Here is an 11051-nt window from a genome sequence, read left to right as displayed (position 1 = left end):
GACAATACCGTTGATGTTACTTAAGGATAAAAAAAAAAAAAGTCTTTGTGAGCTCAAATTAATAATTTTAGCTTTCATTCCAAACTAATTGGGGAAGGGTAGGAAACTGTCAGAGTATGGAGAAGGAGACATGCATTGTAGACTTTGGTCTTTGTACAGGCTACGTTGACAATAAGAACATTATTAAAAGTTTACTTTTTAAAGGATAAGTCGATAACAAATTTGAAACTGTGGAATATATTACATACTTAACGCTTGGACCAACACTGGCCTTCTAGATAGTGCACTACCTAGTGAAGGAGTGATGGAAGTCTTCTTCTTCTTCTTCTTTTTCTTCTTCTTCTCCCTCTTCCCTTGCGTCTCGTTCCTGTCACTCCTTAGTCCTCCTTGCTGTCGACCTCTTTGTGTCCTTGAATGTGTCTCTCTGACCCTATATCCGCCTGCTGTCGTGTCATGTGTTCGCCAGCTGTTGGCGTCAGATCCGTTCCTGTGTATTTGGCTGTTCAATTCATACTGTAGTGTTTGCTTGTTTTGAGTTTTTGTTTGTGCACGTACGTTCATTGTTTGTTGAACACATCGACTCGACGAAACGATATCGCACCGCTCTGTGTGCACTTCTAAAAACGGTGTTTACATAGACACTGATATTGCAGTTATGCTCCTTATCCCAGTGAAGATGTTATCCCGCGATTCCCTGCTGGCGTGGAACTTGTTGGTTGACGCGCGATTAACATGTGCGGGACGCTGTGGAGAACCTGTGCTCTTCACTAAACCCGACGGCAGCAGGGATAGAGGGGTTTGCAAGCCTCAATAAAATGGACTGCGTTTTCGTAGCGCTTTTCTCGCCACAAAGGCCACTCAAGGCCACATGTTACGTGCCTCACATTCACACACCGATGGCCGTGTCAGCCGTGCAAGGAGACACGCAGTGCGGGAGCTCTGAGGGCTAGGCGCCTTGCTCACGGACACCTGTTGCCAGACAACCACTTTTCCTCCGGAGCTACTGTCTCCCATACTCTAGCTGTAATCGGCACATACCAGCCGCCATATTGGATTCCCCAACATCCAGACTCTTGATATTTAGGTTAAAGATGAGTGATGTGCCGGTGTTATTATTGTTGCCCTGCGCAACATGCCACGTGTGCGCGATTTTCCGGAGACGCTGCAGATCCAGGCATTTTGCAGGTTCAGTGACTCTGAAAGTGTTGAGACTCCTCAGCAGCTCTGAAACCCCGGGGCCTCGCCAAGCGTCTTCCGATAGCCAGCGTCGTGCACATAGACTGGAAGTTTCTTATGGAGATGAGTCAACGTGCACGCGCACGCGCACGCGCACGCACACGCACACGCACACACACACACACACACACACACACACACACACACACACACACACACACACACACACGCAACCCCTGGGCGTTATTTATGTACAAACACACAGAAACAGGAAGGCGGCCATTTTGATCCCAGTATCCCAACCTTGGCTGCTCGCCCCCCCCCCCCCCCCCCCCCCACACACACACACACACATGCAGGATTCCAGACTGCAGCTCCTTAATAATAGCTGCTGGCAGTCATTCCCACGCGGGGAAAAATTTAATGATTATCTTTTCATCAGTTAATGCCGAGGTGCCAGGATTAATGACTGCCCGGACGTAATTGGCGTTAATTAAATCCCCAGATGCCTCCCTGTCCTCCCAGCAGCAGAGCGGGAGGAAAAGGGGCAGCTTCTCTTCCTCCTCTCCCATCTGAACGCTAAATGGGAGAGGAGGAAGAGGAGCTGGGCGGCTGGGTTGGGAAGAGGAAGAGGAAGCGTGTTTGGCTGCCGAGCGACGGGCGATTTGTCTCGTCTGTAGTAGGAGGACCGTCGGCCGCTTTGGTCTCCGTCCAAAGAAGACGCTCCCATATGGTGTTTACTTGCTCAATCACAACTACTTTAGAGACCTTTCCAAGCGCTGATTTTACACACACACACACACACACACACACACACACACACACACACACACACACACACACACACACACACACACACACACACACACACACCAGCCACACCTGTGCACTACCACCAGCCTGCTTCCAAACTGGATCACTTGTTCACGACGTAGTGGACTAACTAGGTCGTCAGCCATTTTGTTGGCCGCTCCAAAACTCATTTGAAAGAGGAATATGCAAAACAGTCAAAGAAAACACACATACCTGCTACTCCTTGACATTTACAATATTTTAAATATAATGAGAATAGCTATATACTGTATATACAGTATATGTTGTTATACTATCTGAACAAAGTCAGTCTAATACAGAAATTAAATATCTCAATACATTTTTCGACTATACTATACTTTACTATACTATACTTTACTATACTATACTATACTTTACTATACTATACTATACTATACTATAGACTATAGAACATAATATCTATGTTCCAATATCAATCATTCAATTCAGAAATTGAAACGATAGAATTGAGTTGTACCAGAGTACAGATTTATGTATTTAACCCAGCCAAATCTCTGCTTTCATATGACCAAAACAGAAATACAAAATACTTTCATTTTCAGTTTTTATCTCCACCTTGTCCCTCGTAGATAAGTATTACATTTGGAAGCAGCTCCAGTTATTCCCAGTCTAACACACCTGCAACGGCTTCGGCCACCTGTGCTTGTGTCCGAGCCAAAGGGGTGTGTGCGTATACCCCTGCGTGTGTGTGTGTGTGTGTGTGTGTGTGCTCGCCACGGGCCCTGGGCAGGATGTTGCAGTGGAGCATTGTGGGATTGCTCAGTGAACCATGGAAACGGAGCATTTCACAGCCGAGGCCGAGAGCGCTCGCCGGTCGCGATGCGATCGCCCGGAAAAACCTTCTCTTCACTCCGAGCCGCCCAGACACACACACACACACACACATACATGAGTACATATTCAGAAACCGTGTACACACAGGCAAGTACACACATATACACAGACATATAAATAAACTTGAAACACGCACATAGATACACACAAACACATCGACCCACATAAACACACACACACACCTACACATGGATGCAAATAAAAGCGCATACACAAAATATACACTCAAACAAACATCCAACCTTCTGCTGTGCATACACACACACACACACACACACATATCAAACACACTCAACACAAGAATCAACAAACATCAATACACGACCACTAACAGCAGCTCAATCTTACAAAATCATCGTCAAAATGTTGTAATGCATTTTGACCCATAGATTATTTTTACGTTGATATAATATTAATAATAATTAAAGTAATAATAATAATATCCATTATTATTATTATTATTACTACTATCCCGTAGGGATGTTATTGTTCTGATTTTTTTTATTTTACTTCTCCTTTGCACTGTTTGGGCTAAAAGTGTCTGGAACAGAACAACCACTGCAGCTATAGACATAATTGAGGTCTCGTTAGAACCGGGACGTCATAGACATCTTGTGGTTCAAGTTTAATCCAAATTGATCCACATACGAAGCAGACATCAGTTGAAAACCGAAGGGATTGAACCAGAAGTAGCCAAATGTTTGTGCATCACCGATGTCCAATGTTCAAAAACCTCCGTCGAGCGGTGGCGCGAGATGAGTTTGTGGAGACACTTTGTGACATCATCATCCAATTTGTTATATATGTGCCGGTTGTGGCTACGAACACACAGTGTACACACATCGAGTATATTTTAGTCCCGAAAGTTCAAAAAGTTGATGAAATGTCTCTGAGGGAAATGCAGTGTTTAATCCATTTCAATGGAACCGTGTTGCTGGAAACGGTGTCTTCCACAGAGACACAGTGAGGCAGGACTCTGTGCACTACAGGTAGTAGACATCCACCTTCTAATTGTTAGGATATAGCTGATGCACGATGGACGAGCGACAGCACAAACTGATGCTACGTTCCATGGGAACTAGAAAATGTATAATTGGTGTCGAGAATGAACTCTGTGTATTGCTGACTGCAGCTATATTTGTTATTATTATTATTACTATTATTATTATTATGATTATTATTATAATTGTTATATCAGCATGAAAATAATAATGACAATTACTAAGGCAGTTTATGAGGAATCCAAGATTTTCGTCATTCCGTTGTTAAATTCTTCTAAATAAAGACGTAACAGGATATAAAACTTCAGTTTGTCTTCCAGGCGTCAGTGTGTGACATCCATTATGAGGCCATGCAGCCTCAAGGTCAGATGTTTGGCGCATCACACTGGTGTTTTGCCAGCGCTCTGATTCATGCTCCGGCCTGGTGCCCCCACCACCACCACCACCACCACCACCACCACCACCTTGTATCCCTACACTCGCCTCCCCCACCGCCACCCATTCCTCCACCCCCCCGCCCCCACCATTACCAATCCCTCCCTCTCCCCTCCGCCCACCCCCCTCCCCACCACCACCACCGCCCATCCCTGCACGGCGCGGGGCTGATGTGGACTGACAGGGCTGCGGTGTGGGTCTGTGCTGGCTGTCATGGCCGCTCTCGCTCTGCCTCAGTCATCGCTCTCTGGCAGCTTCTTTCTGCTGACTGTCAGGCCCCGGCGTGCCCTGCAGCTCCAGCTGCAGCTAAATGTCCCACCAGCCTGAAGGATTCTCCTGCTTCTGCTGATTTTCTCCCAACCCTGGTCCCATTAACCCTCTCAAGTTGCAGTTTTCTATGTGGATAACAAACGGCTTGTTCTATTGTTTCGTGATTAACTTCTTGCTTGTAGCTCACAGAAACAAGTGAGGATTCTAGACCTCAGGGTTCAAGACCCAGAGAGGGTGTTGGGATGGATCTTCAGTGGGAGATGGATCCAGCCATTCTGACAATAGGGGGAAGCTTGTTCCAATCTTGAGGTGCCGGGGATGAGAAGGGTTGAGAAGACTAGGAAGAATGACTTCTGAGACCCCCTAGTGGTGGTGGCACTCGGCGACCACTGAAGGTGGAGAATTGGAGTAAACCAGCCGGAGTTTGGAACTTGGATACAGAGGGACAGTTGATGTCAAGAATTGTGTCTTCATAGAGATGGGAAGCCCCTGTAAAGTAAAGCCCCTGCAGTCTGCAGTCTGCACTCACACATTGTGTGTGAGTGCTTCAGACTATTCACTGCATCAGTCACATCTGTTTTTTATACCAGTGATTCATATTGGTCAGGAAAAGAGGGAGACACAGGAACAGCTTTTACAAATACTGAATCATTGGTGCTTCCTTACTTACACTGTGACACATGCGTGGGCACACACACAAACTCACACACACACACACACACACACACACACACACACACACACACACACACACACACAGCATCAATTGACTGATATACAAACTGCTGTTCTGCTCTCCACTGTGGTGTTCTGCTGCCACCTGGTGTCCTGAAAAAACAGGACAGGACAGGAGACACCTTCAATCGTTCCCTTGAAAATGCCAAACAGTGCTTTTTCATTGATCACACACAGATCCTTTAGTAAATAATAACATTTAAAAAATGATCATGTAAGCGTGTTTCAGAACTTTTTTTTCCCCATCAGCAGCATGCATGTCCATTCCGTGATCGTCTCCACGCTCAGAACCCTGCTCCGTGTATCGTCAGGTGAGGAAGCTCTGACGTCTAAAGGTTCTAACTCATGATGTTGTTTCTGTTTTTGGGGTGGGTTTTTTTCTGCACAGAAGGGGAAAGATCCGCTCTACGCCCAGATCAACAAAAGCAAGAAATAAAGAGAAAGAAAAGACAGGAAGAACAGAACGACGACCAGCACTGGAGAAGAACCTCAGCTGTGTGTGGTTGTGTGTTTGTGTGCGTGTGCGTGCGTGTGTGTGAATTCTGGCAAACAACCTCCCTGAAGAAGCTTCTGCACCCTGCTCCATCCTTTCTCTCCTCCTCTGTGGCCTTCTCTCTCTCTCCCTCAATGGAGAGAGAGAGAGAGCGAGAGAGAGACGCATATCAATCACTCTTAAACATCCTCCTCTCCTCTGCGCTCCTCTCTTCTTCCCCTCTCATCTTTTCCTCACTCTCCTCTTCTCTCCTTCTCTCCTTTTGCCCTTCTTCTCCTTTCCTAGCTCCTCCTCTCCTCTACTTTTTCATCTCCGCCCAAAACCTGTTGAGGAAGGACTGGATCAAACGCCTCACACACACACACACACACACTCCCCCGTGCACATGCATGTGTGTGTGTGTACACACACACACATGCCAATCCACCAGTTGGAATTAGAGCACTGATCTTCCTGTGTGAACGGACCGGACCAACTCCCGCAGCGGGGGAGGTTGAGTGGGCGGAGCCAGACGGTGAACGAGCCAGTCAGGATGAAGCCGCTCCGGGATCCTGCATCTGATTGGATCTGGGTGGGTTTTTTTTACCTGAATTCAAGTGTGAGCGTCTGCTGGACCACGGAGAACCAGACTCTACCCGAGCAGCTCACACACACACACACACACACACACACACACACACACACACACACACATACACATACACACAAATTTGCACACACACAAGCACACATATCGGGCAATGAGCCATTATAATGAACACACTAATATACTAACACACAAACATACAGAATAGGACACACACTCACACACTCACATATGCACACAAATCAAGATATCCCTTTCCAACACACACACACACACTGATTTGCCAAACGTCCTCCTGTCGCACGGACTCGCAGAGCGACAGAACTGACTGTGGAGATCTGGACTCAAGTCAAACAGAATCTGTGATTGAACTGTTCACTCTCTATAGCTTTTGTACAATGACTCAAAAAAACAAAAAAAAAAAAAAAAAACATACTGAACTAAAATTGAAAATTTGAATTTTTATTTTGTAAGCCACCGGGGTTCAGCTCTACTGGAGTTCTAGCGTCGTCGCGGCTTCAAGGGGTCGGAGCGCTGGATTGCCAAACACATTTTGTAAATAATAAATAACAGCGTTTCGTCCGACGGACCTCTGTGCCATAAAATAGGAAGACTTCAGTTATGCAAACTTCTAGACTTTACCCGAGCAATACCGACATTCCTTCTCTTCTCATACTTTCTATGACCTTCCCTCCATGACGCTCGTTCTGTTCTCGTTCTAGCACTAACCCCATGTGGTCACTGGTTCCAGTCCCCTTGAGGACCTAACTACAACTGTGACTTGTTTGTTTTTAACCATTCTCCATTGGCTTTGCTCACATACCGTGCACAACTGTGTTCCTCTGTTCCTCCCACCTGGCAACCCGGTGCAGTGTCTTTTGTTGCCGCCTCAATCACTGTGTACTGTGACCACAACCCAATGTTCCTCTGTAGTATAACCAGCCATGCACATTCATCACATTCTGAAGTACAGCACCATCCCTCAGTATCCTACAAAAAACAACCTCAGTACAAGAATCTGAAACCGAAAGCTTCATCAAACACATCAGAATCGGTTCGGAAGAAAAACAATGTTAGAGACATCTGACGCTTGTTCTACACTGTGTCTTCATGGAACACTCCGTTCTGATTGGTCAAGAGTGACAATCAGGCGTCAGTTATTTCTGAATAATGAACGGCGATCTGTTAATAATGACCGTTGTCACGGGCAACCACTCATCCTGGCGTCACGTCCCTCGTATTGTCACTCCACCTACATGGTAATGATAACGATCTAGTGGTGCCGTCTTGTGACACTACAGAGAAACTACAATGGAGGACGTGAAGAGATGAATGTGGACTTATTTCAGGATCAATGGAAATGTCAAATTTGAGATTAATAACCGTAAACATTCATCATATGTAAGGGAAAGCGTTTTATGGGTGGTTTGCGCTGTTGCCGCAGCTCCGTTGTTATGTACTATTTTCTCTTAAACTAGAAATAAAATCATCATCATAAACTAATTGTAAATCACTTTCCCGTGTCAATGTATTCATTTATTCAGAAAGTAGCCGTGTGATAATCAGGATAATGTGCAGCCAGCCAGTCAGTATCACAAAATAACCCCCTGAAGAGCGCTACCAGACCTGATCAACCTGCCGGGGGTTATTTTGTGATTAATGACCGGCTGGCTGCACATTATCCATTACCTAAATGTCTCTAATGAATGAAATATCACTCTATGTTAATCTTTATGTTTTAAGGAGGCCAAACGAGTACAAAGACTGTGCTGTTTTGCAAAAGTTGTGGACCAAATTGTTTCTGTGTCCACTGAGGATCCCCGGTGGTATCAGAGGATCCATAACATCATCTTCATCCTCCTTTACCTTCACCTCGTTCTGCCATTCTTCAAGCTTCTGTGTCTTCACTTTGTCCTGAATCCCGCTTGTCCTTCCGCAAGACCGACGTTCCCTGTCGTCCCGTTGGCCTCCGTTCTCCGGACCCAGCTGCGTTAAACCAACCCCCGACCCCGCCCTCATCCCCATCCGTCCCCTCCGCTCGTGCACGGTGGCCTGTGTAGTGAATGTGTGAGTCGTCGTGCACGCTGTCCATCTCTCTGTCAGGTTGCCAAAGCGCCGTCTGTGTGTCCGTCCAGGCTGCGGCAGCCTCCGCTTAAACCCCATCAACCGTGATGCCAATGACTCCCTATTTTATGGCCAGAGTCCCCATCTCATCCCAGAACTCTCCCTCTCTCTCTTTTCTTTTAGACTAAGGTGTCGATTAACTTGATTAAATTCCGATGACTAGAAGACGAGCAAAGTAATTCAATTAAAAGGGAAACATTGCTGTTTGAGTGCATAACATTTCTAGACCTATTTTAACTTTACCTCAGCTAACTGTTTCTTAATGTAAATTGATGCATTATTTTTATCTTTATGAATACGATACATTCTGAAGTGGGTTTTTAGATGATCTTTTTCTTTCGTTCTCTCTTGATTTACGTATTCCACCATGTATTACTGTTACAAATAAACACATCTCAAATGGACAGTGTTGTATTTATGTTGTGTGTGTGAGGGAGAGAGAGAGAGAGAGAAAGAGACTAATGGTGTGTGCCTACAGAGGTGACCCTGCTGTATGGAAGCCAGGCGGCTGCTCCACTTTGCTGTAATTTAACTCTGCTTTAATGGCCTGTCACTTCCTCCCCGCGGCCCCGTCTGCCTCCAATGCATAATGTCTTTTAAGCTTTATTAATGCCCAACTACCAAACAAGGACTTTCACTACTTTTCTATATATTTATTTATCTTATGAGGTGTCAGGGAAGGTGGTTGTGCTTCAGATTGGGGTATGATTTGGTATGGTAACGTATTAGGGTTAGAAATAGTTCAATCTTGAGTTAGGGTTGGTTCGAATGTTTGCATTAGAATTAAAAATGGTCATTTTGAGATATTAGCTTGTTGATGGTTATGTTTAATTATGGTTGACTCTGTCACTTCAGCACCTGTAGAAAATAAACAGTACAATTACAGCTGAATAACTGCAAAATGCATTAGGTATCAATTCTTGTGTGCAGCTCTTAATGCATCTTTTTGTGGGCCGGGACACATTAGCGGCAGCATCCAGTGGAGAAAACATCAGGGCAATAAATCTGAACTTTTAATCACCGGAATGAATGCAGGTCCCCTTCTACACTTCATGTTATAGTTGTATATTTATTAGGGGTCCACTGCAGCCTATTTTTATTTGGGGTCCATCCCGTAGGAATGATCCCCTTTTGTTATTGCTCGGATTATCATTATACTCGGAATTTCTGGGCAAATGTGTCCGGAATAAGACAATGGCAGAAAGAACGGACACGAGTGAGGTGTCTTTAGAACCAGGACGTCGCAAACATCTCATGGTTCAAGTTTAGTTCAAATCGGTCCACATACTGAGCAGAAATTAGTGAACAACCGACAACATTTGACCAAAATCTCGTGCTTCGTGATTCACCGACACGCCAACGTTCCAAAGTTGAGACGAATGGGACGCTTTGTCACGTCATCGTCCAATTCCATATAAAGGTTCAATGAAGACCTTGTATTCTTCTATAACCCCATGTTAGATGAGGCGTTGTCGTCCTCCTTTACTAAATAAATCAAATCGGCCAGTCCATGATGAGTTCATATTCCCAGAACAAAATCGGAAAAATAGTATCCTGAAAATTGTATATAATCACGAAATTGTATATAATCACGTAATCATGTTATTGTATATAATCACATTATCATGTTATTGTATATAATCACGTAATCCACATTAATCAACAGAAACTCCTGACCTCGTTGAGTCGAGTCGACCCCAACTGTGGGAATGAATGATGCGTTCATGTACTAGGAATGCGTCGGAAAACTAGAAGCTGTGAAATTGTAATTAACCACAGAAAGACGCCAACGCTTTTCCAATTTCATGGACCTGTAATCTATCTGGAATTTAATCCACAGAAAGGCGTCACCAATACTATTACGCAACTTTGCTTCCCTGCGTGAACTTCCCTTAAAGACGTCATTATTGCCCCACACGAGACCACACGTCAACTTCTGTCACTGTGACTACAGATCTTTTCACAAACAATAAAGTAAGTTAGAACAATGACAAGGTTTGGTTTTAAGGGTAAAACAAGGCGGTTGTTTTAAAGAAAATTCCTATACATGCTGTGTCCTACAGCTAAACGTAACGAAATGAAAAGAGAAAAAACGTGAAAAAATGATGAGCCCTTCCATAATAAGTCAAATTCCAAATGAATGTTCAATAAATGTTGCCTGTATTACAATATAGACAAGTAATCTATTTAACTATTATTTTCAATTGTACATTGTTAGAAAACATACAATAAAGTACAAATTACTTAGTGGGCTTAAAATAAAAAGGGAGAAGGCATTAAATAGTGAGGAGTCCATCCATAAAAAGTTAATTTCCAAATGAATGTTAATGTCCAATAAATGTTGCCTGTATTATATTGCAGGCAATTAATCGATTTAACTGAGTTCTTCAACCGTAGATTGTTAGCACAATAATTAGCACTTCTGCAGTCACAAAACGCACAGAAACAGAGAACCAAAGCACACTCGTCCATTGAACTTTAAGAAAGGGCCGAGGACGCAGGAAACGTACTAAACTAATTCAACAGATGTTTTTCTTCCAAT

General features: G+C 44.3%; 1 protein-coding gene across 1 annotated transcript in view; it reads left to right on the top strand.

Annotated features, from left to right (window-relative positions):
* dab1a (DAB adaptor protein 1a) overlaps positions 1 to 5742 on the top strand; it is a gene marked incomplete at both ends in the record, with an annotated part of 74500 nt that extends 68758 nt beyond the window's left edge. Inside the window, one exon of the mRNA XM_080016978.1 lies at positions 5695 to 5742. Coding sequence (XP_079873104.1) covers positions 5695 to 5742 — 48 coding nt within the window. The remainder of the gene's footprint in view (positions 1 to 5694) is intronic.
* Positions 5743 to 11051: the final 5309 nt, after the last annotated feature.

The sequence above is a fragment of the Zeus faber genome (assembly GCF_960531495.2).
Source record: "Zeus faber genome assembly, chromosome: 1".
Taxonomy (NCBI): domain Eukaryota; kingdom Metazoa; phylum Chordata; class Actinopteri; order Zeiformes; family Zeidae; genus Zeus; species Zeus faber.
This window is presented reverse-complemented; position numbering and strand designations above follow the sequence as displayed.